General features: G+C 37.9%; 1 protein-coding gene across 12 annotated transcripts in view; it reads left to right on the forward strand.

The window, feature by feature from the left end:
* RBFOX2 (RNA binding fox-1 homolog 2) overlaps positions 1-27,067 on the forward strand; it is a 268,119-nt gene that overhangs the window by 153,266 nt on the left and 87,786 nt on the right. The window contains exon 1 of one of the 12 annotated variants that reach the window (XM_087448974.1): positions 21,526-21,625. The exons of the other annotated variants lie outside the window; for them this stretch is intronic. Coding sequence (XP_087305100.1) covers positions 21,599-21,625 — 27 coding nt within the window. The 5' untranslated portion in view covers positions 21,526-21,598. Of the gene's footprint in view, positions 1-21,525; positions 21,626-27,067 lie in introns of those variants that run through there. 12 annotated transcript variants of the gene reach the window in all.

Below are 27,067 nucleotides of genomic sequence, written 5' to 3' on the forward strand. Positions count from 1 at the left end.
TAACACAATGACATAGCTCTTTACATACTTTCTGCTTGCTATCAGAGGCCACTTATTCCTCAGCTGTAGATCTGACTTCATAAATCAGATAATTCTGAATCTCCTTTAAATGCCCTTCTTAAATTATTGGAAATGATGATGAGGATGACAGCAGTGATGATAACGGCAGCTATAATTTAATATTCACTATATGCCAGGCCTGTTCATATGTTGACTGATAATCATCACAGCAACCCTATGAGGTAGGTATTATTATTATCTTTTTCCAGATGAAGGACCTGAGGCAGAGAGTTTTTTTTTTTTAAAGATTTTATTTATTTTTCCCCCCCAAAGCCCCAGTAGATAGCTGTATGTCATAGCTGCACATCCTTCTAGCTGCTGCATGTGGGACGTGGCCTCAGCATGGCCGGAGAAGCGGTGCGTCGGTGCACGCCCGGGATCCGAACCCGGGCCGCCAGCAGCGGAGTGCGCGCACTTAACCGCTAAGCCACGGGGCCGGCCCCGAGAAATGTTTAATTTTTCCAAAGTTACAGGAAGTGTTGGAGCTACAATTTGAATCCAAGTCCTCTAGCTTCAGAACCCTGAACTCTTACCCACACACTGTGTTGCTTATGTACACCAAGCAGGCATTCTGCTAGGTGTTAGGGATACTTTAAAGAGTAAGATAGACTGTAGAGTCCCTGCCCTCCAGGGGTGGGGAGAGGCAGAAATTACATGTATGACAAGTTGAAAAGCCTATGTGCAAGAGCTAAGGGGGTATGTAGCAGAGATCTAGCCTAGACTAATCAGAAATAACTTTCAGGAAAATGTGCATTTTTACTTCTGCTTAAATCTCATACCTAATTTGCCAACATACCCATAATCTTCCTTTTTATAAGACTTTCTGCAATGTTTTAGGGCATGCTGGTGACTTTCCTCTATCTCCCTTTACCAGTCCACCTCCCTCCCCAAAGAATATAACTAGCCCTCCGCAAACTCATTGCAGTAAGTAGGGCAGGATTTCATTTATTTTAATTTTTTAACAGGTCTGTTGAGGTATAATTGATACACTATAAATTGCACATATAATTAAACTTAATTGATTAAGTTTTGACATATGTATACACCCATGAAATCATCACCGCAAGCAAACAATATATGAGTCATCTCCATAAGTTTCTTCGTACCCTTTTGCCATCCTTCCAGCTCTCCCCTCACATCTCCAAGCAACCACTGATATGCTTTCTGTCACTATAGGTTAGTTTGCATTTTCTACTATTTTATAAAACTAGGGTCATACAATAAATACTCTTTTCTGCCTGGCTTCTTTCACCCAGTGTAATTATTTTGAGATTCATTCATATTATTGTATATACCAATGGTTCATTCATTTTTATTGCTAAGTAATAGTCTATTGTGGATATATTATAATTTGTTCCTTATTTATCTGTTGATAGATATTTGGGTTGTTTTCAGTTTTAGGCTATGACAAATAGGGCTGCTATGAGTATTCATGTACAAATTTTTATATGGATATATGTTTTCATTTCTCTTGGGTAAATGCTTAGAAGTGGAATGGATGGATCATATGGTGGGTGTATATTTAACTTTTTAAGAAATTGCTAAACTGTTTCCATGGTATTGTACCATTTTAAATTTCCACCAGCAGTATTTGAGACTTTCTGTTCCTTCATAGCCTTGCCAACACTTGGTATTATCAGTCTTTTTAATTTTTGTCATTCTAATAGGTATGTAGTGGTATCATTGCGGTTTTAATTTCCAAATAAATAATGGCATTGAGCACCTTTTCAAGTACTTATCTACAATTCCTATATCTTCTTTGGTCAAGTGTCCAAATCTTTTGCCCATTTTTTTTTTTAATTGGGTGACTTGTTTTCTTATGGTTGAGCTTGGAGAGTTCTTATATATTTTGGATATAAGTCCTTTATCAGATATATGCTTTGCAAATATTTTCTCTCAGTTGTAGCTTGTTTTTTTATTGTCTTCACAGTGTGTTTTGTAGAGCAGAAGTTTTTAAGTCCATTTTATTCATTTGTTCTTTTATGAATTGTGCTTTTCGTGTCGTATCTTAGAAACTTTTGCCTAATCCAAAGTCACAAAAGTTTTCTCCTAGAAGTTTCATAGTTTCATGTTTTACGTTTTTAGGTCTGTGGGTCCATTTTGAGTTAAATGTTGTATATGGCATAGGGTATGGATATAGGTTATTTTTTATTGCATATGGATATCCTAGTTGTTCTGATACCATTTGTTGAAAAGACCATTCTTTCTCCACTGAATTGCCTTTGCACCTGTGGATTTGTTTTTGTACTTTCTATTCTGTTCCATTGATCTGTTTTTCTATCTTGACACCAATACCACATTGTCTTGTAGTGATCTGAGTATTGTGGGATCTAGTGGACTTCAGAAAAGTGATAGTGAGGTATCATAAACTTAAGGTATAGCAGTTGATTTCAGTACATGCCTAGAGAAAAGACTGTCATCATTTTTAAAAACTTATTTTTGAATAGTGGAATGAAGTAGAGAGATATACTATGTTCATGGACAGGAAGACTCAGTAGTCTTAGGATGTTAATTCTCTCCACACTGATCTTTAGATTCAGTGTAATTCTAATCAAAATCCAAGCAAGATTTTTATAGAAATTGACAAGCTGATTTTAAAGTTCATATGGAAATGCCAAGGACTTAGAATAGCAAAAACAACCTTGAAAAAGAAAAACAAAGTTGGAGGACTAACACAGCCTGATTTCAGGCTACGGTAATTAAAACAGTGTAGTATTGTATACCTCTTAATGTTTTTCAATGAAATTGTGTCAGTTATGTTTTGCTGCATAAAAAACCTCCTCAAAACTTAATGGCTTAAAACAGTGTTAATCATTTATCTGCTCACAATGCTATGGGTCAGGAATTTGGGTGGTTCTTCTGTTCTGTGTGAGCTGGGCTTGGGTGGTCTAGGATGGCATCACTTTCACGTCTGGCAGTTGGCAAGCTGATTGGTCTGGGGGCTCAACTGGAACAGCTCACCTCTATTCCACTTGGTTTGTCATCCATCCTTCCTTGTTCTTCACATGGTAGTCTCAGGGTTCCAGAGAGTAGCAAGGGAGGGCAAGCCCCAGTGAACAAGCACCTGCCAAGCCTCTGCTTGCATCACATTTGCTAATGTCCAAATGGCCAATGCAAGTCACAAGGCCAAGACCAAATTCAAGGGATAGAGAGAAATTCCACCACTTGGTGAAGGGACTGTGAAATATTGTGACCATTTTTGTAATCTACCACAGAGGTATTACGAGCAAGTCGAGATAAAAGTTTCTGTGGAAGGTAAAAGGCTCTATTATATAAGATAATGTATGTGAAATCATTTGTGGATGTATTGTCCTAAGAGTATTAGAATATTTACAGTTATTTTCCACTTTAAAAGTTATATCTTTACCCTTACCCTTTATATACTATCTATCTTTCAGGATTTAAAGTGATTGTTGCGTTATTATTTATGGATACGTTCTACTTCTTAGTAGTACTGATGTAGAATGAAAGACACTTCTAACAAAAATGCTAATTCCTGGCCTCACAGTTTGCATGCTAGTGTCTCACTCCACATAGAATAGTGCATTTCAGCCATAGCATGGCTTATCCTGTTATTACCTGTACCTCCTTTTGTCCCATGTGTCATACAAAGGAATGTTTCTGTACTTAACTGTGACTTGCTGTTTTCTGGTAGGTATAATTTAAAGCATTTCCATTGGAGTAGAAAATTCTCAAAGTGCCTTAGAACCAATAGAACTCTTATGTAATATTTTTGAAGAGGCTTTTGACTTATTTGCATATATTTACCTGCTTGCCTTTCTGTGAGCACCCTTAGTATGGCTTTCCAGGCTGATTTGGAATGCTGTTCCCCTGCCTCTAACCACCCCACCCCACCCCCAGCCCACCCCCACCTATCCCAATCCATCTGGAACACTCTTACTAGTCTTTCACCATTCATTTCAAGCATTAACTGCTTGTGAAACATTCCTGGTTTCCTTCACCCTGGAAATTAGATGACAGCAGTGGTGGCTGCAGCAGTGGTGGCAACAGCAGTGGTTGTTACTTTACTTTTCTCCCAAGGCACATTGGAATAGGTATGGCATTTATCAAATGGTATTAGATGTTTATTATTTTCTTTCTCTCCCCTACTGTCAACTCTTTGTGAGCTTTTTCTATTCCTAGAACTTCATACAAGGTTTGGGATATCTTGGTTGAATGAATGAGTGTTGACTGAATGAACAAATAAGAGATGGTCTTTGCATGGTAGTTAATTCATTTACCTCTGATTTGTAGTTTCAAGTAATTGCAGACCCTCTTTTTTCATATACTGATGGGCATATGCTGTGTAAAAGGTATTGGCTTAAATCTTTGAGAGAAATACAAAGATGAAGAGACAGGTCCTACCCTTAAAGAAATCATCTAGTAGATAAAACAACTATGCTTAAAAACATTTAGAAAGTGGTAAGTGCTGTAAGTCAGCTAGATAAAAGTACCATGAATTTCAGACAAAAGAAAAATTACTTCTACCTGGAAGTAATCAGGAAGAGCTTCATAGAGCAGACAGCATTTAAGGTAGGCCTTGAAGGGATCCATTTTAAGATTTGGACATTTTGAAACGGGTAAGAAAACAATATGGTTAAAGACGCAGAAGGAAAAAACAAAACAAGATAAAAATCCACCTTGATAGAAGCAGCAGTGGGTAGTTGGATGTATCAATAATTATTTTGGTACTTTATTGCCACTTGGAAGACAAGATCGAAAATTTTCTATCCCAAGATAAAAAGTTTTGTTAAAATTTATACACAGGCATCGTGTCTATTTTTTGTTCTGATCATAAATTTATCAATTTTGCTGCCATCCTTTTACTGATATTACTAAAACAGCTCTCTCTCAAAATTTCTCTTGATCTCCTGTTTGCTAAGTTCACTTGTCTTTTCTGAATTCTCATTCCCTTTCACCTTTCTGTATTTCTACTTGACATTGTTATATACTCATCTCTGGTATCAATTTATGAAATACTTTCCGTGGTGTAAGGGATGCAGGATAGAAAAGGAACAGATGTCCTCTCTGTCCTGGCTTTTATGAATAGTACATGATCCTGCTTAATCTTTTTATCCTTTGCTGCTATTTCTGCCTTCTAGAAGTGAGTATTCCTTAAGGTTCTATTTTCAGCCCCTTGCCTTGTATCTTGTGCTCGCTTTCTTTCTCTTTCTTTCTTTCGTTCATTCTTTCTTTTCTTTCTGTCTTTCTTTCTTGCTTTCATTTTCTCTATTTATCTTTTCTCTTTTGAAGTACATGGTTGGTGTTCAATAGATATTCTGGACTAAATCAGTGTGGGAGAGAAAGCTCAACCACATGACGGCCTTGTCTGTTCTTCCTGTTGGATCTTCATTTCTTACGCTGACCTCTCTTCCGGGGCTGCCACCCACATCTGAGTACTTGTTACACATTTCCTCTTGGATGTCCTGCCATAACTTCAGACCAGTTCATGCTTCTGATTTCCCTGTTTTATCAGTGTTATCCTTCTTTGGCCAGTCAACTAGACATAGAACTTCAGTGTCAGATTTAATCACCCTTTCTCTTATACTGTATCTGAACAGTCTCCATTTCCTGTGGATGCTGTCTTTGTAATGTTTCCTGATCCTCTGACATCTATACCTTCATTATGCCTACTGCTAACATGTGGTTTTGCATTAATAATCTGTAGACTATTGTAATAGTAGCCTCTAATTGGCCTCCCCACCTTCAGATTGTTTCCTTTTCTATTGTTTCTGCAGCCACCAGAGCCATTTTCACCAAACGTTATTTTTGTAGCACTCTTTTCCTCTCAAACAATCTTTAAAGATAAGGTCTGAAATACAAAGCCTTGGTGTCCTAGGCTCTTTGCAGTGATTCCAACCTTTTCTTGCCATTTGCCACTATTCACCCATAGTCAAGTAGACTGGTCACACTAATCCCTAAGTAAGTCTTGCATATTTCTAACTACATATTTTGCCTACATATTTATCTATCTTTCCCATATCCCCTCCATCCTCATCTGTCTATCTTAAGCCCTCTCTTTCTGAACTTCTGTCTTATCCCAGTACTCAACAATCTTTGACTAAAACCAGTTTTATACCTTAGAGCAGAGGTCTTTGCAGTCTTTGCTAAAGCATTCTACCCTGAGGCCTAACTAGTGTCTTTGAACGCTCTTGGTAGGATTGTGGCATAGGCAGAGGGGAGGAAAAGGAGAGAAGAAAACAAGAATGAGAGGGTAGAAAAGAGAAGAATCTCAAATATTTTCAGTCATCCAGTACTTGGTAAGTCTTGAGATCCCTAGGGTTGTAGATGGTACAGATTACACTGCAGTGTCACCAACCATGTCCTCTGGCATGGGACTGATATGGTAAATTGTCTCCTTTATCCTTAGCAAAGCTTAAATTTCACAAATCTGAAGATAATTTCTAGATATCGCACTCTTAAATATCACTAGGTCTATTTCTCTCTGGTATCATGACATTCTATTTAACAGACACATCCTAGATGTGCCAAGTGTTGAAACTTATGGTCTGCATATCTCTGCTAATGAAATGTATAGAAATATGTAATGAAAGACTGTTTTCTCTATGCATGTTTCTAATTGATCAGTACACAAAAACTTTAATACTATAAAAGCATTCATAATACTGTATAGTGTGTACTTTTTCAAATGGTATAAATTGGCATTGTCAGGAAATAACTGAGCTTATTGTGGCGTGTCAGTCTTTTTACTTCTGGAATTTTTATTTGAATGAATACGATAGTATTTAAAATTTAAAGGAAATACCTGGTCTGTTCTGAGGGAGAGGATCACTTAGTGGTAATTTCTGAGTTGAAAATATTTTCATTTTTGGTTTCTATTTTTTAAATCACTTTGAAAATGGGAAAAGATATTGAAACAATGGTGGTGAGCTTCTGACCCATGCATAGAATCTCTTTCTCTTAATAACTAAGGCTCCAGTAGTCTGCAGACAGACACTATGTCAGGAAAGGAGAGAAGCCCTTTAACCCTAACATATGTAACTGGATCTTTTGTAGTATGCTTTGTCTTCCCCATGGAAGGTTCGCGTTTCTTTCTGTAAGTATTATTTAGAATTTTAATTTGACTAAATTACTGGTCTTAAATTATAACAATTTAAAAATTTTTTACAGAAAGAGGTGGATAAAAAGGTGAGAAGAAGTACAGGGAGTTATAATTCAAATATTGAATTATTTTGACATTTTTCTGAAGGGTTAGTTATTTAAACTAGACCTGGGCACAGTTTGGGCAGAATCTAGGTAAGACACGATAAAGATTATCGTCTATATCTTCCAGTCTTAAATGAGAGTTTATAGTTATACTATCATGTTAAGTAAAGCAAATGTGATACGTTAGAGACAGAGTATTACTAATTTTTAGAGTACTTGTACTCAAAGTAAAACCTGTTTTGATTCCCTTAAACTTATTAAAAGATAAATTCTAGGGGCAATAAATGCTGATTTAAACGTATTTGAACAAATTAGAAGTTTATCTTCAAAGTAATAAATGAAAACCAACTATCTCCCCACCATCTCACCCCCTAGAGGTTGGTTTTGTCTTATGCCTATAATATATATAGATGTGTGTGTGTATAAGTATAATATATACTATGTATGGTATATATTTGTTTGTAAACATAAATATATAAGATATGTAAAACTTACAAATTACATACATAATTTATTGATTGACATACACACAGATACATATGTGCATTTACAAATATGGAATTACACTCTATACATTATTTAATTTTTTTCACTTAATAATGTAATTTTTTCACTTAATAATGTATCAGTCACATGTTTTCACCTTGTATGTATAGATCTATCCTCAAGAAGAATTTAAAATTCCAGAAGTTGACTAGGCCCTTAATAATTAACATATTTGGGGACCACTTTCAGGCTTAAATTATATCAGTTGTTCTAGAATTTGAATTACAGTCTGTCATCTTAAATTACAATACCTTCTGGGAATTTCATCTTCTGTAATTAATTCACTAGATATTAAACTGAGTTAACTCATGAAGTTTAAGTTTGTCAGCCATAGTTCATTATCATGGCCCTCGATGGTTTATAAGAAGTATCATCATTTTCCAGTCTCCATATCAAGAAGAGTCTTTTTTTTTTTGTTTTTTTTGTTTTTTTTAATTTTTTGTTTATTGCAGTAACATTGGTTTATAACATTGTAAAAATTTCAGGTGTACATCATTGTACTTCTATTTCTGCATAGATTACATCATGTTCACCACCAAAATACTAATTACAACCCATCACCACACACATGTACCAAATTATCCCTTTCACCCTCCTCCCTCCCCCCTTCCCCTCTGGTAACCACCAATCCAATCTCTGTAAGAGGAGTCTTGATATCAATCACATCAAGAATGCAATAGTGATGTAAGATGTTAGTTTACAAGTGTGTGTGGTCAGTACTGCTGTACTGCTGTATATGAAATGAAGTAGAGTGAAGGTGGAATGGCATAGTGTACAGGAAGGAAGAAGGATTGGAGAATTGTTTGATTTGATTAGAAGAGGTAATTTAGTGTAAGTTTTTTTATAGAAACATTCCTCTTATTATTATTATTATTTTTTTAATTATTTTATTTTATTTTATTTTTTTGCTGAGGAAGATTGGCCCTGAGCTAACATCTGTGCAAGTCTTCTCTATTTTTTATGTAGGTCGCCACCATAGCATGGCTTGATGAGTGATGTAGGTCCACGCCCGGGATCCAAACCTGCGGACCCTGGGCTGCGAAAGCAGAACGCGCAGAACTTAACCACTATGCCACCAGGCCAGCCCCTATTATTTCTTAATTACCATGTTAATAGCTATATAGGAGACAGTTAGAATGTATATTACAGGCCCTTAAGGTGTGGCAAATCAGATAAAAAATGTTATGAGGCTCAGATAATCTCTGTTAAGAATTGACAAAGCAGAGTCTCATAGTTTTAGTGGTGAGAAAGAGACACTATGGAAGTGTTCATTAAGAGCAGCTTTTAAAAAATGTTATTCCCTGTATGAGAAGTTGCCTACAATGTTTAATTCTGTGCTGTAGCATCCTTTTGCCTTTTGGTTTTACCTGTTTCTCCCATAAAGTCCTTGACAACAAGACTGTGTCTGTTCATTTCTCCAGTGCTTAGCATAATACCCTGCGTGTAATAGATGCTCAGTAAATGTTTTTTTTTAATTATACTGAATTGATTTATTATTGTCCCTCGTGTGTAATACACAGACTCACTACAAGCAATCTGAAGATAATCTAGTACATTGTAGTGGTCCCACTAATCTCTTAGAACCAATTTAAGGTAAATGTTTAACCAAGAGAACTATCTTAGATGTACTAAGGCCATTTTGACTCTTAAAAAACAATTTCTTCTGAACAGTCCTAAAATAAATTACAATGGCCATAAAAGGAAAAAAATTGCACTGGGCGGGGCAGTAGGCAGGGTAATAGATAAACTCTCACAGATCCTCACAGTTTAATCTTACTAAAACATGTTATAATAGTACTGGCTCTCCAAGATTAGGGACATCGTAGCCCCTGAAACTAATTCAGAATTATTTATCATTTTGAACTTTTGAATGTATCCCCCAAGTAGGAGATTTCTTAGGAGCAATAGTTAGAAATGATGCGTCTCTTACTAAGAAGCATTTATTTTCACTTTCTTCTCACTCTAGGTCCTATTTTCTAAGAATTACTTAGCAGTTCTCTGGTTTTAGATGGGCCGTTTAGGCTATGAAAGCCAACTCTAACCTGCTATGCCTTGTCAGACTGACTTAACACCTGTCTGTGTTTGTTACCGCTTTTAATATCTGTTATAGAAATATGTGTGCACATGTGTGTTTGTGTGTAATGATAGGGTGGTTATAGCAGTTTCCTAAAAGGGGAAAAGCAACTGGCTTTTCTAAAAAGACCTTTCCACCCCCACCTTTTTGCAGGCAGCCAGAGTTAATCCTTACATGTTTGACTGGAACAGCTGAGAGAGTAGCTTGCATATCTGAAGGTCTCCAGTGGACTCATGTTGCCTCAGAGCTGGGGCCACCTTCCTCTTTTCTAGTGCTGATCCTGCCAGCTGTCCTAGCCTCTGTTAAAGCACAGCGAAGGAGGTGTTAAATGATACACAAACATACGGTGTCATGAAAGGGATCCCTTTACTGCATGTAGCTGTGTGACTTCTTTTTTCTCCCATTCCTTTCCACGGCAGAAGGATTTTATACTGTTAATCCTAACACCTGTCTCTGCCGGAGACAGTGAGAAGGCTGCGTGTGTGTGCGCGTGCTCGTGGTCCCGCCCAAGAAGGAATAGAGAAATAACACCAGTCCCATCTGCCTTTCCATGTCCTGGATTGGGAGTGTTCCCTCTGACGCACTTAAAGCCTGGAACATATATATCATTGTGGATCCTGGATACCTTGTGCTTCCTACCGTTTTTGTGTGAGCCGGTGTTCCCTTCTCTGGCTGTCATTCTCTGCCAGCTCAGCTTCTGGTGGAGTTGTCAGTTTAAAACCAACAGTAACAGCAAATCTCTAGTGCAGTTTTCAGTCTATAACTAGTAACTCAGTTGGAGCTTTTTGCGTTTCCCTGAACATTTCTTCTGTGTAGTGTTGAATTTTATTAGGGTAGAAGCCTGGGCTGAACCAAGCTCCAACTTCATCATCTGAGCCAGCATACCTATCTGCGTAGACTAGAAGTCAGCCAAGGAGTTTTTGGTGCTACCTAGTTCCTTTGGACAGGACAGCCGGACCAAACAAGGCAAAAACTTAGACACTTTTTGTAGTCTTTATCTGAAGATTTTTTTTCCCCTTTGCTATGTATGGTGTATATTGTATGGATTATCAATATCCTGTTGTCCAGGTAAGCTAAGGGTTATAACTTATTTTCTAGATACTGTTTGACTGATGTGAAGGTTTTATGGTGGGATGAAATGCTTACAAGTTTTCTCTTTTGACCTGGTACCATCCAGGGTATAGATTTCCCAAAGTTTTTTGCTAATTTGCTGTAACGGGAGATTTGAGTTTTATAGTGTTGAGGGCTGGACAAGGGTGGTTTCTTTCAACTCTAGAAGTTCTGAAACTTCAGAGAGATTCCATCTTGGCATTATAAATGTAGCATAACTAAGCCACCATATTATCGTAACTTTAGGCTTCGTTTTGAGTAGATGAGCAGCACAGATGGCAGCTTCCAGAAGTTGTTGCTGTATTTTTCGGAAAGGTAATATTCAGTAGAGGGCACTCTCTCCACGGTTAACATAACACTCTAGACTCTTGTGTGATGGGATTAGTGGCATCTTAGTTATTAACTTGTTGAAATCTAGAATCAGAAAATTTTAGGCTATGATTTATCAAGCATATTCCTGGCTATCTATTTGCCTTTAACTTAGCAGCAGTATAGTGAGTAAAGTTGAAGTTAAGAATCCTGGATTCTGATTCAAGCTGTAGTGTTAACCACCTCTGTGTTCGTGCTCAAATAGCTTTGTTTTCCTTGGCTTTACTTTCCTTATATATAAAATGAAGGGGTTGAAGTAGACGATCTTTCCTATGTCATGATTCTTTGAAATATTAATTGATTGTGCTGAAAACCTAGAATATGAAAATAAAAACGGTTAATACAATTAATTCTGAATTACAGATACTACTTGGTTTCTCAGTTTGTTTTAATTTATTTGTGTTTTCATGGCACTTAATTATTTTTTTCTTCCAAATGGCCATTTCTTTAATAATTAGCTCCCAATAGGGTTAAAGGAAGTGACAAACTAACCAGTACGTCTTATTAGGGATCAGGGCCTAAAGGCTAAACCAAGCTATTTTTAATTGGACCTGTTGGGTAAGCTCTTCAGAGTAACTCACAACTCATTCAAGTCTTAAGCTACCAGTATTGAAGTCATATGGGAGGGGATGTGGTTATGTTTCTTTATATTCTAACACATTGGTCTATACTATATGTTTTAGATTAACTCTATAACTATAAAATATATTTCTATAAAACAATTTCCATTATTTTGAGTTATTCAAATTAAGAGTATATTATATTTACCATAATAAGATTTTGATATATTTGTGAGTCTTGTTTATCTATGAACTATTCCTCTACTGGCATAAAACAATAGATCAGTCTATGTGACAGTATAATGCTGTAAGTGTCATGAGACTAGATTAAGAAGCAAAGCTTCTTACAAGTAAATATTAATGTGCTTTTGAAAGGAAACTTCTGTGAACAGTAAATTTCTAAGAACAAACTAGCAAAGTAAGGGACTTGTAATAACTGCAATATAAGTAAAATTGTCTGAGGAAAATTGTCTGAAGAACAAAACTGAAAAAGTAAGTGTTTCCAAAGAAGATTGAGGTATTGGAGATATGTGAAAAAGAAATAATTATAATGTGTAAATGAATTTTTTGAGGTATAAAATTGGCCACCCCCCAAAAAATAAAAGTTGTGGGGTGGATTAAAGAGTTCCTGTTTAAAAATTATATGTTTGATAAAGTCTTTTGCAATAAAATTTTATTCATTTATGATAAAATGAGTTTTGTAGTGCTATTAAGTTAAAGGCAAATAGATATTCAGGAATGGGGGCTTGATGGCCTAAAATTTTCTGATTCTAGATTTCAACAAGTTAATAACTAAGATGCCACTAATCCCATCACACAAGAGTCTAGAGTATTAAGTGTTAACTTTTTGCCAAAAAGTTTAAAATCTTTTTGGTCATTAAGATTTAGTGCTGATAAATGAGTGCTCAGTATTTGAAACAACACTTTCCTGGCTTTGCTCCATTTAGTAGGTTTATTCTATCTGAAATTAAGGTAGCTTAGAAATGCAGGTAATAGGATGTTAAAATTTAAGAGTACACTCTCCATTCCACCACATCAGGGAAATTAATGGGATTAAAAAGACAATTTTAAGTTGAAGTATCCAAAACTATTTTACAGTCTTATTTATTAATTCTATTAAAGTAACAATTTTCTTTCAGTGCAATATAGATGGGTATTAGACAATTATTTGCTACTCTAACTCTTATCTCAACTGTGGTTATAAAATTTGATTTTTAGCTTCTGTTATATTCTTATCCTTAGTTAAATCACAGCTCCTTGTTGCATAACACGTGTGCTTCTATACCAACGCATTGTGCAACTGGAAATTATTGAGGATGTGATTGAATAGTATTTTTAAAAAATTAAAGGTTTTGCACTTATCTTTTAAATTAAGTATTTCTAGAATTGCTAGTGTTAAGATAAGGAAACAAAGTGAGTTCTCCTCAGTATAAGGCAGTGAAGTATTTTAGGTACTTGACCTTTCATTGCTCTTATTGTTAATAAAATCATGCCTGTCTTAAGTGCATGCAGTTGAGATCTGTTATTTTATTAGTTATAATTTTTGCAGAACCAAATCTAGGCCAAATCAGTTTAAAATACAGGGAGAGTAAGTAGATAGGGGATTGCTAGATATGATTTAAAGGACAATGAGTATAGTCTCCCTGCCCAGAAAAGATCTGTTTGAGAAACTGTTCCTGAAATTACCGTTCTGGATTAAACATTTACTGCGGCTGACTGGATGGTTAAAATATAACTTGTTAGTATGGCTACTGTCAAAAAAACAGAATAACGTGTTGGCAAGGATGTGGAGAAATTGGAACCCTTGTGCACTGTCGATGGGAATGTAAAATGGTACAGCTGCTGTGGAAAACAGTATGGTGGTTCCTCAAAAAATTAAAAATAGAATTACCATATGACCTAGCAGTTCTACTTCTGGGTGTATATAACCCAAAAGAATTGAAGCAGAGTCTTGAAGAGAGTTTGTATACCCATGTTCATAGTAACGTTATTCACAATAGCCGAAAGGTAGAGGCAACAACTGAAGTGTCCATCAAGGGATGAATGGATAACCAAACTATGGTATATACATACAGTGGAATATTGTTCAGCCTTAAAAAGGCAGAAAATGCTGACATAAGTTTCAACATGGATGAACCTTGAGGATATCATGCTAAGTGAAACAAGCCAGTCACAAAAAGACAAATACTGTATGATCCACTTATATAAGGTGCCTAGAGTAGTCAGAATCATAGAGACAGAAAGTAGAATGGTGGTTGCCAGGGGCTCTGGGGACAGGAAGAATGGGGAGTTATTGCTCAATGGGTATAGTGTTTCAGTTTTAAAAGATGAGAAGAGTTCTGGAAATGGATGGTGGTGGTGATAGCATGTTATGAATATATATAGTACCATTGAACTGTATCCTTGAAAATGGCTAAGACGGTAAATTTTATATTATGTGTGTTTTACCACAGTAAAAATAAAATAGGGGAAAAAATGTAACTGTTGTTGCAAGTTAGGGGTTTGTCTATTATTGAGTCTCACAGGTTTTCCTGAGGCAATTTTACTTAACCTGTCACCCTTCGAACCCCCGTATGCCTAGGTATGCGGAATGCTGTAAAGTGAGTTAGCCCATAGGCTCTCCATTTCTTTGTGGGAAGATGACCTTGAAGTAGAGGGATATATGTATTCTTTAATTTCTCATTTTGAGAATGCTTTTTGAGTACCTACTGCATGTCATACTATGCCAGGCACAGGGCTTTGGTGGTGAACGATAGCAGACTCGCTAGTAATTTAGTAACAGAGACACAGCGTATTGTAGTATTGGAGAAACCACAAACTTCAGTTTTCACAGCTTAATCAAGTATTATTTTCTTGATAATGTAGTTATTGATAAATTTGTTTACATCCTATCCCTTTTAATATTTGTCTAGGAACTTTTTCCTTGATCTCTCACAGAATACAGAGAATGTATACATAATTTCCATTGTATATATGACTCCAGTTGTCTAGAGTTCGGGATATTTTAAAGATGTAAGAGTATGTTACCCAAATCTAGATAATAATTTATAAAGTCATGTTTTCTAATTTCTCTGGCATCACCTGTTAGTGTATGTTATTTGTGGTCTTGTTCTAAAAGTTTGATTTGGGGGAATAAGAAATAAATATGAGGGTTATTTGGTTTTTATAAGCATATAAGGCCTAAAGCAGTTGATTTCAAATTCTGCTCTCACCTTTTTTTTCTAGAATGGGTTCTACGTAACTGAACCCTGCCTAAACTAGAGAAAAGAAACTAGGAAATAATAGTTAGCTATATTTTGGCTTCATTTACATTAAAGGGAATATTGAGGCAAAGGATATTAAAGTGGTATTGTGTTAGAGAAGCATCTGGGAAGGTATTTAATATCTTTTAGGTGTAAATTAGTTAGGGTTATTGTGTGGGGGCGTACTGTGAAGAGCTTTTATACTAACAAGTTTTTATTATTGCAGAAAATGCCGTCCCTTTAATGTTGCTTTTCACTTGGGTGTCAGAGTCAGCCTGGGAAAGGATGAGCAAGACCTGCCTTCTAGTCAGGGACTCTTGGATCTGCTTTTATAGCATTGCTGGTGGGTAGAAGGTAGGGAAGTGGAGTCACATGTATGTAAAATTGTGAAGAGCAAGAGCACCTAAAGTGGTGAGGTTTTTTTTCTCATAACCCTTTCTTCAAGCAGATTCTGCCTTTTTTTAAAAATATTTAACAATTAGCTTTTTTTTTTTTTTGAGGAAGATTGGCCCTGCACTAACTAACATCTGTTGCCAATCTTCCTCTTTTTCTTTTTTCTCCCCGAAGTCCCAGTACATAGTTGTGTATCATAGTTGTAGAGTTGTAGCTCTTCTATGTGGGACGTGGCCTCAGCATGGCTTGATTAGCAGTGAGTAGGTCCGCGCCCAGGATCCGAACCAGTGAACCCCAGCCACCGAAGTGAACATGTGAACTTAACTACTACGCCACCAGGCCTGCCCCGAGTTGTGGTTATTTGTTTTTTTTAACATTACAACTTTTTATCTAGTGTTCATTAATGCCATGTTCAGATGGTATGGAGAATCCAGAGTCGAGAGAACAATAAATATTGTGGTACTTTTTGTTTTTGTTTGTTTTTATATAACAGCTTCATTGCAATATAATTCACACACCATACAATTCACCCATTTAAAGCATACAATTCACTGGTTTTTAGCATATTCACAGAGTTGTACAACCATCACCACAATGAATTTTAGAACATTTCATGATCCCCAAAAGGAACCCATACCCATTAGCATTTACTCATCATTTCACACCATGGTGAGTCGTTTTTTTTAAATCAGTATTATTTTGTCTAGAATCTGAGCTCTTCTAATAAAGTTGAAAATAAGGCCCTTCTCCCACTCTTTCTTTTTGTACATCTTCCTTTCAGCTTCAGATTTCTAAGATACTGAAGTAAATTTATAAATTTGAAGATATTTCCAAGTATTCTTTTGGAAGAAAAGAATACTTTTATATTTTGGTATTTGGTGGTTATTTTGGTAACCGCACAGATACTCTTCATTCTTAGATACCTGTGTATGGATAAATAAATGGCTAGAGATAGAAATCAAGGCATTATTGTTTGATTTAAACAAACCTTTATTCATTTACTATGTATTCAGGCACTGGATTAGGAACTGGGGATGTGGTATGAAACACACAATTCCTACCCTCCAATTGCACACAGTGCAGTCATAGTTATGCAGAAGCAATAACCCCAACAATTATGAACCATGGGTTAGGCGCTAAGGCACAGGAATAAGGGGTACCTAACCCAGATGTGGGAGCAGGTAAGGTCAGGAAAGGCTTTCAAAGATCCCTGAAGTGAGGCTTGAAGGATGAATTAGCCAGATAGAAGGCCATATTCAAGGGAGTAAGGAGAGAAAACAGAAAGGAACAGGGACGTGGTATCCTTGAGGAACTAGCTGCAAGTCTGTGGTAGGGGCAGGGAAAGGGGAGGGCGGGGGGAAGGGAAGCAGTGACTCTGACAGTTGTGCTGAAGCCACATTATGTGTTAGGCACCTACTTAGGAATTAGGATTTTTCGAGGCCAGCCTGGTGGCGTGGTGGTAAGTTCGCGCGCTTTGCTTCGCTGGCCCGGGTTCACAAGTTCAGATTCCGGGCACGGACCTATGTGGTGCTCATCAAGCCATGCTGTGGCAGGCGTCCCACATATAAAGGAGAGGAAGATAAGCACGGATGTTCGCCCAGGGCCAATCTTCCTCGGCAAAAAGAGGAGGATTGGCAACAGATGTTAGCTCAGGGCTAATCTTCCCCACCAAAAAAAAAAAAAAAAGAATTAGAATTTTTCCCTTTTTAGGCTGTGGGGAGTATTTGAGGATTTTAATTAGAGGAGTAGCATGATGAGATTTGCATTTGGAAAGATCGCTCTGGCAGTAGTGAGAAGCTTGGATGGAAGAGTGGCCCACTGGAGAGACAAGTAGGAGACAAGATATAAAATAATAAGGTCAGAACTGAATTCGTGGTGATAGGGATGGAAAGAAAGGGCAGATTTCAGAGAAATCAAAAGGACTTGCTTCTGGTTTGGTGTGGTATTGAGTGAGAAGGAGGAGTCTTGGAAGGACTCCAGACTTTCCATCAGATTTGGATTTGAATCAGAGCTCTTCAGCTTGCTAGCTTGGGTGACTTTGGGCAAGATACGTAGCCTCACCTAGTCTTAGTTGCTTCCTCTTCAAAAAGGAGATTAAAATATCATCATAGGATGAAATGAACTAGTGATGTATGTAGTTGCTTGATAAGAAGCCGCTGCAGAGTAAGTCCTCAAGAAGTGGTAGCTATTTTCCTGGAACATGATAGAATGAGTACTAGAACCCAAGCTTCATACATATGGGATTTTTGTCTTTTTTGTCCATTACTGTTTTCTCCCAGTGCCTAGAACAGTGCGTGGTACATAGTAGGCACTCATACATTTGTTAATTGAATTAATGATTTGATTTTGAGAATTTAGTTTAGTTTTGGACTTTTTAAAATTAGATAAATTTGTAGGATATCTAAATGGAGTTGACCGTGATTTGGCAGTTGGATATTTTGATCTGCAGTTCAGGAGAGAGATCTGGACCTGACATAGAAATGTGGAGGTCATCAGGGTAAATGGGTGGTAATTGAAGCAGTGGGATGGATTACATCATCTAGAGCAAGCGTGTTCAGTAGTGTTTAACTTTTTTGAGATTTGTAACCTTTTGAGAATCTGATGAATACTGTGGATCCTCTCTGCATAGAAATGAACGTAAGAAAAATTTCCATTGGGGTGCCTGTGTCATGAACTATACATGTTGGGTTAAGAACCAGTGGCATGCAGTAAAAAGAGGTCTGAGGATGGCACCTCAAGCAATACCAACATTTAGAAGGGTAGGCAGAGGAAGAAGAGTAAGATGGGGAAGTGAGCGAACAGGGAAAGAGGAAAATCAGGAAAGACTGGTATTGCTTGAAGCTGAGAATGAGCATTTCCTAAAGGAGGGAGTGCCAAATGCCACAGATAGTCAAAGAAGATATAAAATGTCCATTGAATTTGGCCATCCGGAGGTCTTCGGTGACTTCAATAAGATAAATTTCCATTGAGTGATATGGGGGAAAGGAAGCTGGAGTTCTGGGGACTGCATGAAACACTGAGGAAACAAGAAATTGGGACAACTAGGAGAAGTTCCTTCATTTGTTTGTTTAACAAATATTTATTGTATACCCACCGTATACCAGACACTGTGCTGGAAGCTGGGCATTGATCCACAAAGGTGGACTTGGTCTCCTCTCTTAGCTAACATTGTTATTGTGTATTTGCCTGCCCACCTCCCCACACCCCTCAACTGCAACCCCCTCCCTTGCAACCCCCTCCCCGGCCCCCGAAATGTCCTGAAATGAGTTTCTCCTTGGTGCACTACTGGGCACATTCAGCCACCAGGGGACTCCACTTGTTTTGCTGGGTCAGATCCAGGCTGTTCAATTGCTCTTCTCTCTTGGGCACCAGCGAGCAAATGGTCCTCTATAATGCCAGCCTTTAAAGTCAGGACACACTTGTAAAATAGCCTTGAATTTGTCCAATGCTCACTGTGATCCTGTTATTCAGTGAGTTTATGAAAATCATCTCAATATTTATTTTTACTTTAAGCTCATACTAATTCTTTCTTGTGATGACTTTTATAAGCGTATTATTTGCGGTATAAAATGTTGGTCCTACATGTAGGAAAGAGGCATGAATCAGGCCTAAGGAAGCCTTTATCCTAGTGCTAGTCCTAGACTTTTTGCCTGTGGGGATCCCTCATTTGCCTTTTTATAAAAAAAAAACCTTGAGGTCTTGTTGTCTTTCTGCATGTGTGGAGGCTGCAGTCACACACAAGCTTCAGGATAGCTGTGGCTTTCCTAAGGGTAATGGGTGTGGTTGGGAGAGGGGGCAGTCTAATTTCTTGGTGCTCAAGGCTTTTTGCCCCTAGCACTATCATGGACCAGTAGATTCAGAGAATGGTATACAGTGATTCTCAGGTTTATTTCTGATATTGGAACTAAAAACATAAATAATTATCCCATAAACATGGTTTAGATTTTTCCAAAAGTACACTGGGTTGCCCTTGCTTCCGGTGACACTTACTCTTTTATGCTTACTCACTTGGTCTTTAAAAAAGCGACTGCATTTTATCTCCTTCAAGTTGGCTTTTCAGTTGCAAGTTCAGAGAACGCAATATATTCTGTCTTCCAGATCATTTCTAAAAATGTTAAATAAGAACAAGCCTGGTACTGATTTATTCCTTTTCTCATGATGTTTTTGCTAATATTTAAAGATCCCATTCTTTTGTACATATTTCTTTGCATATTATGGATTATACCAAAAGCATACAGATATCTGTAAAATGCCCAGAATAGTACCTGACATATTGTAGGTACTCAGTAAAAACCCTGGTTATACATTTTGCCAAACAGTCCTCTTAGAGACAGCAAAAACTGTGTATCCTCAATGTGATTTGTGATTTTTAATTTTGATTTCTTTATGTGTTTATTTTAAAAATAGGAAGCTTAATTTTGGAATTAATCTCTTTGCCCTTTGGGCAATGTGTTAGAGGTTATAACATAATAAATATAGCATAACTAAAATATATCATAATAAATATAACTAAAATATATAATAAAATCCTTTAGAATAGGATCTTATTTATTAGAAAACTTAAAAAAATTAGAAAATCTTCATTTTTATGAGACAAACATAAACTCACACATTCACATAGATTATTTTATTTGAATAATAATATAAAGTAGGGCGATTATGAAATTTATATTCAGAGGTTAAAGACTTTTCCAAGATCACTTGTAAAGGTCAGAATTAGGACTTAGACCAGGACTTCTGGACTGAATCACATCTTTGATGCTTTTTTTCATTATGTCTTTTAAATAAGAGAACTTGAAAGAAACTCTTATGTTCAGTAAACATTCTCCCAAACCTTCTATACCTGTTGCACTCTGTAGTAACGATTACTATTTACAGTAATGACACAGATACATTACAGTATTACAGTAATGACACAGTCAGTGCATATATAAGAAAGGGATTATGTTTTCAATAGAAGCTGAAATACAGAAGGCTGGGGAACACAAAGGGGGAATTCTCAGTTAACCAGAATTTTTAATGAAGCTGGAAGCCTTAAGCACCTTTTATCTACCTTTATATAAACTTGAAGTTGCTTAAGCAGTCATGTTTTTAGACACCTTTTTCAGAGTCCCCAGGTTTTTTATAGTAGAAAAAAACAAGCACTTAAATTACCTTCCTCTTCTCTTTTAGTCCTTTGCAGTCATTAGACTGGTTTAGGACAAGCAGGTTCTTGCATATTCCTGCTTCCTTGAAAACCTTCCAGTCAGTGGTCATTCAGCAGCTTTTCTCGTCTTTCATTAAATCCCCTACACCTATAAACTGGACATCAATGGAAATTTTTTTTTAAAATAATTTTTGTTTCGTTTCTTATTTATTATCAGGTATTCATGGATGGAATATTTTAGATCTGTATTAACTATGGTAAGCTGCTGTGAATGCTTCCAGTGCTATATAATTAATGCCACCATGGCAGATACTCACTCTTTAAAATATGCCTGCACATGGCGCCTGCTCCTCCCTCTCGCTCCCACTTCTTCCCTCCTCCTCTCTCCCTCTCTCCCTCTCTCCCTCTCTCCCTCTTCCCCTCTCCCCCTCTCCCCCTCTCCCCCTTCCTCTCTCCCTCTCTCCCTCTCTCCCTCTCCCCCTCTCCCCCTTCCTCTCTCTCTCTCACACACACACTCACACACACACACACGCCTGCGCAAAGCACACACCACACTGCCGTTCTCCAGCAGGTCCGTTTCTGGAGTTGGGAGATGTCAGCCTGCTGGGAGGGGGTGGGGGGAGGAGGAAGAGGTGGGGCTCTCCTCTGATTAATTACCTTAGGCATTCAGGGGTGGGGCTTCCTTCAGCCATCTGCCTGAGATATGGGAGGGAGCTGGAGAAGGAAGGAGGGGGAGAGACTGCCAGAGAGGAAGAGAAAAGAAAGGAAGAAACACTAGAAAGAAAAAGGAAGGAAAACGGGATAAAGGGAGGCCAATTACCCACCCTTAAATAGCTAGACTGGGGGGGGGGAGGGGGGTGGACGAGAAGGCTGTGGAGGCGTGCCCCGGCACGACCGCCGTGACGGGCTCATCAGCTATTCCGTTCGGTTTATGGAGAAAAAGAACATGGTAACTCAGGTAAGACTGGTGTTGCCTCGCTGTGTTTCTTTTGTCGTTCCTGGGATCTAAATAAACATATAGGGGCGGGGTATAGTAAGCAGAGTTTTAATTGTTACTGTCTTCTTAGAAAAGGCCAGATTTATTGTTATCAGCTGAAAAGTGTTAGTCTGTGTCTGTTGTGAGTCCGTGTGTGTGTGTGTGTGTGTGTGTGTGTGTGTGAGAGAGAGAGAGAGAGAGAGATGTATCCGTATCCTTTTTTTCACCCCCTCCCTCGCTCTGTAGCAGATTCCTGTTTCCTGTACTGTGCAGCTGTAGCTCAGGAAAGACCCTGTGGGGATTTGTCTACCTCTTTGTCTTGGTTCTGAGAAGAGGGAGGGAGAGAGACTGCAGAGGTAGGAAGAGATTCTTGTAGACTACCAAAAGGAGGGACAAGGGATTGACTTCCTTTTAAGAATTGCAGAAGAATTTGTGTTGTAGGGACATCTGATTCCTGATTCACTTTGGTTTCTCAGGATTGGCTATGGAATTGCAGTTTTGCTGCCTTTGCTTTAAATGGCTTATTAAAAATGAAGGCTAGGGTAATATATTTCATTTTCATGACTTTGTTATTGGCAAAGAATGTTTTCAGTAGGAACCATAGGAGCATCCAGGTGCAGCAAAGGCAGGTAGAGCCCTCCCTGATAGGAGAACAGATCTGAATGTATAAATGGCAATCACAGGGGCATTAAAAGGCATTTGAAGGAGAGGGAGTAGGAAATGGAAGATCTCTCTCGCTCTAGCTCTCTCTCTGCCTGTCTTTGGTTATGCCAGGCAATATCTAATCAGCATTTTAGCAAGTCATTCCTGACAAATGGAAAGGTGAATACTCTTCCATGGTTTCCCCGGCAGTGCTATTTTTCTTGTTGGCACCCTTCCGTAGGTTCCTTTACCCTTTTTTCTTTATGTGTAGATTGAGAGGGAATGATGAGGCTGTGATTTGTCAATGAGAAATTATTTGCATTGTAGAACATTCGTGTCTTTTAGTCTCAGACTTAGGATCAGTTTCACTTCAGGCTTTTATGCTCTGTAGGGAAATTTCATCACTGGACAGTGCTTTCCTTTTAAGGAGGTTGCCCTTTTTTTGTATTCTCTCTTCTCTTCTCTCCAAGTCACCACCGGAGGGCGAGAGAGTCGTCTAGCTTATCTGGATGGAGACATCGTTTTAGGAGCTGGAACCCTGTTCCATTCCATGTTATATAATGCCCTGCAGTGCTGTTTGGAAAGAGGGAAAGCGTTAGGGAGATTTTTCCCAACGTGACCTAGAGGGAAGGGAAGTTTCAAAGAATATATCTTTCCAAAGTAATTTTTCACCAGATCTGAGTTTGGAGATTATCAAGAAAACCCTCCCTCTTTTGAGAAATAGAGAAACCCTTGAAATATTTTCTCTTCCACTGCTTGTCCCTGCATCGTCAGCCTGATTAACTCTTGAAATATTGCTTTACTTTTAAAAGATTTCCATAAAAGAGAAAACCTATTTCTGGACTCTCTTTGTTGCTTGGGAGGTGATACTTCTTAACCTTGGAGCCCTCATTCAATTTTCATTAACTGGCAATATTAGAGGGTGTCAGCTCTCTTCTGTCTCAGCTATTACTGAGGGCTTTTCAACTACTTGACTTTTCATTATATATATTTTTAAATCAGTGAAAGAGTTATCCAAATTAGGACTTTTTATAATCAGAGGTTTTTCAGCCTTTTGGAACATGTCCCTTTAGTTTCTAGAGGAGCTGGTTAAGCATGTGTGAGCACAAGTTAGAATGCACATGCATATAAATACTTAATATTGTGGTCTTAATATTGGTATTTAAGGAAACTATAATTTTAGGATTGAAGCTGAAGAGATAGAAACTGGAAAGAGGGATTTCTTGGTGGTTAAGAATTCTAATAGATAAATTAAAATCATTATGACTTTCTCAGGATGTGCTGAATGCTGAAGGGAAGAAGTAACTCATTCTTGCCCATCCTGAATTTATACAACTGGAAAGTATAGAATATCAAACTGGTGAATTTTCAGTATTCCAGCATATTTGTTTTGGTGTGTACACTTTCTATGTTGATATAACATACGTAGTTGTTAGTAATCTGGGGGGGAAAAAAAGGAAATAACTAGATGGGCCAAATCTTTATTTGTCTTATGGGTTTTGTTTTGTTTTTGGTTTTTTGTTTTCTGAGCTAGGCATCTAATCCCAATATTTGATAATGATCTGTCACGTAAGCTTTGTGAATATAGAATGTCTACACTGTTTAGAGTTTGGTTATCAAAGTTGAGTGGTATTTAGTGTCTTGACTAGTATATTAAGAAAGGTGATTAGATATGTTATCACCATTTTGTCACCTAGGTTCTTCGCATCTCTGATCTTAACATCTGGATATCCCTTAATTTCCATTGCTCACTTAGTGGAAGAAGGGCGAAGGGCTTTCAGTGGATGACATTTTCATCATACCATATTAGATCCATATCAGTAGTTGCCCAGTGTGTGCTCTTTATTATTATATATGCTCTAGTTCTATAAGGCCTGTTTTTGGTTTAATTAACAAACTGCTCCATCATTTGCAATAAGTAATCGCTGCTTTGCTTTAAAAAAAAAACAGCAAATGGCAGTTTAATCACAAAATTCTAACATAGTAGACAGACATGCTCATGTGACTTTTTAAAATAACTTTAGGTTTATCTGTTGTTTATGCATTTGTTGTAGGAGTATTTCACTGAGATACTTTCTTGTTTCTGAACATGTGAACCACATTATTCTATCTCCTCACATCTATGAAAGTAACAATGTGGAATAAAAGGAAGGAAAAGAGGAGAAATCATTCTCATAATATGTGTAAAATTAGAAAACAATTGCAAATGACTTCAGCTCCAATTAATAAAAAAATGTTTAGCCGGACTCAGACTCAGTTATACTATTTGTTGTTGTAAGGGAAAGTATACTAGACAGAGAGGAAAAGATTTTACCCTATGGATGTGAAAGAAAATTTTTGCACTCTGCTATAGTGTAAGACTGCCAGCTTCTGTGGAACACAAAGCCCTCCCTTTCTTGGACAGCTCAGTGCTTTGCTGGCATTTTCTTCAAAATCTGTTTTCCATCAGGACCAAGAGGAGGGAAGGTGTTAAGAAGAAGGGAGATTGGAAAGGGGGTTGCTGTTCCTTTAAATAGTGCAGTGAGCCCATGTGGCAGCAGGCCGCTCTGGAGTGTATTCTTTTGTAATGAATCACCAGTTCCATTGTCTGCTATCTCCCCTCCTTGTAGCTGGAAGGCTGAAGTCTTTCACCTGAGGTGCTGCCAGTTCGCTCTTCTGTTCCAGGGTGGTTGGGAGAAGAGAAGAGGGAGGGTATTTTATGCTTTAATTAAAGACAGATAAGAGAGCAGGTATGTTTTGCTTTGTTCATTTTCTCCTATCTTTGCTGTCTTGTTTTTTTTTTGAAATGAGTTGAAGTAGGAACTCTATTCCATGATTTAGCTAAGCGTGTCCCATTTTCTGTGAATTTTAGAAGTCCTGGGTGATTCTTTAGTCTCCATTTTGTGGCATTGCTTTAAAGTGATTCCATTCGGTTGCCTGCCAGTTCCACCAAAACCTCATCCCACCCTTCATCCACAGAGCTTCAGCCCACACTGTTTGTTTTGGCACACTTTCCACTTTCTATGGGCTGCACAGGACTCTGGGAAGTCCGGGGGTAGGCGGGGATTGTGGGTTGGAAACTAATTTATGTTCCTTTACAATGAACCAAAAAAAGCCTCACTTTTTCCAGAGATTTGGTTTCTTTCTGAATTCTTCTACACTGCTTTGTATCTTCAGTTATAACCATTTCCTTGCCAAGGCTAAGACTGGCACTTGAAAAATATTGCTATTCTAAAAATTACTTAGCTTTCCTGAAAAGAAACCTAGATTTCCATAAATGTGATTAAATTGAAGCAATTTTGACTGATTAAATGGTTTTTCTTCCCTATCACCACCACCCCCCAAACACACACCATTTTTTGCCCCCTCCCTTTGTTTTTCCCTTTATCTTTCTCCTTAGTTTTGCAGTTGAGACTAGGTAAACTTAGAGTTTGACAGTCTGCTATTCCAGTTTGTATTGCTACAGAGGATGTCTCCATGTTGAAAAGTAAATGACACTCCTCGTCACTCTCAGTGATAGGACATGGCTCAAAGTCCTGGTTTTGTTCCTCCAGTTTTCCGTTCTTCCCTGAAAAATTTCAAGCTCATATCTACACAGATTGCCATGTGGAAACAATTTCATCTCTCTTTTGACTTTTGGTTCATAGAGTACTCACATTATTTACTTCTGTTCATGTAATTCCTTCCCTTGGTGTTTAATGGAACCTTGGGTGTTTCTGGAACATCTATATGTGGTATTCAGACAGATCTTCACTAGGAACCAGTCACAGTGATGTTACCGCCCCCTGTACCCACCAGCCTCCTTTCGGTGTTCCATTCCTCTCTAGAATCGGACATTGTTGGTGTCCCAAGCATTCCCTTCTGGAGTCATAATTCCTCACTGGTTTTTTTTTTCAACATTCCAAAATCACTGTCAATTCTTTCTTAAACATTTCTTCACAACACTTCATATGTGAAATCAATAAACACAAATGGAATGCTCCCCTGCAGTACGTGCTTTGCTGTTTTGAGTGTAGCAACTTTATTATCCGGCTCCATGCTCAACCTCCTCTAAGCAGTCAGAAATGCTGCAGTCTGCCATCATGATGCATTGTTTCCATTTCCCAGATACTTAAATGTTCTTCTGTTACTATTAGAATGATTAAATTCAGGAAACCTTGGAGTCACATAATTCATTGGAGGTCATTGCCATAGTGAATCATTTAAAATGCGGGTCTGATTTTGTTACTCTTGTGCTTAAAATCTTCCAGTGGTTTCCCTTCAGACTCAGAATAAAATCCAGTGTCCTTACTCCAGCCTCTAAGGCCCTCCGTGATCAGGAACGTGGCTGTCTCCAACCTTATCTCCTGCTCCCCTTCTCTTCCCATATTTAACTCCAGTGACGCTGGCCTCTTTGCTGTTTCCTGAACACCTTTGCATCCTCATGCCCAGGGCCTTTCCTTTTGTTTTTCTCTCAACCCAAAATGCGCATCCCCTTAGATATCCACATGGCTTCTCCAAGGAGAGCTCTTCTTTGACCTTCCTATCTCTACTTGAACTCCCCAATCACTCCTTATCCCTTTCCTGCTTTTTCTTCACTGATTTTAGTCCTTATCATTACTTGTTATATGTTTGTTTATTTATTATCTGTGTCCTTCCAGTCCCCCCCTCCCCCATCCCGAAAGAATATAAGCTTTGTGAGGTCAGGGACCTTGTCAGCAGTCTGTTGTACTCACGGTGTCTATAGAGCTGTGCCTGGCACATGGTCATGTAAGAGCTAACCAGCTAATCTTTATATATGGTTATAAGGTTCTGTTCTAAGCA

Source organism: Ceratotherium simum, chromosome 25, assembly GCF_057802395.1.
Source record: "Ceratotherium simum simum isolate JZ-2026a chromosome 25, ASM5780239v1, whole genome shotgun sequence".
NCBI classification, from domain to species: Eukaryota; Metazoa; Chordata; class Mammalia; order Perissodactyla; family Rhinocerotidae; genus Ceratotherium; species Ceratotherium simum.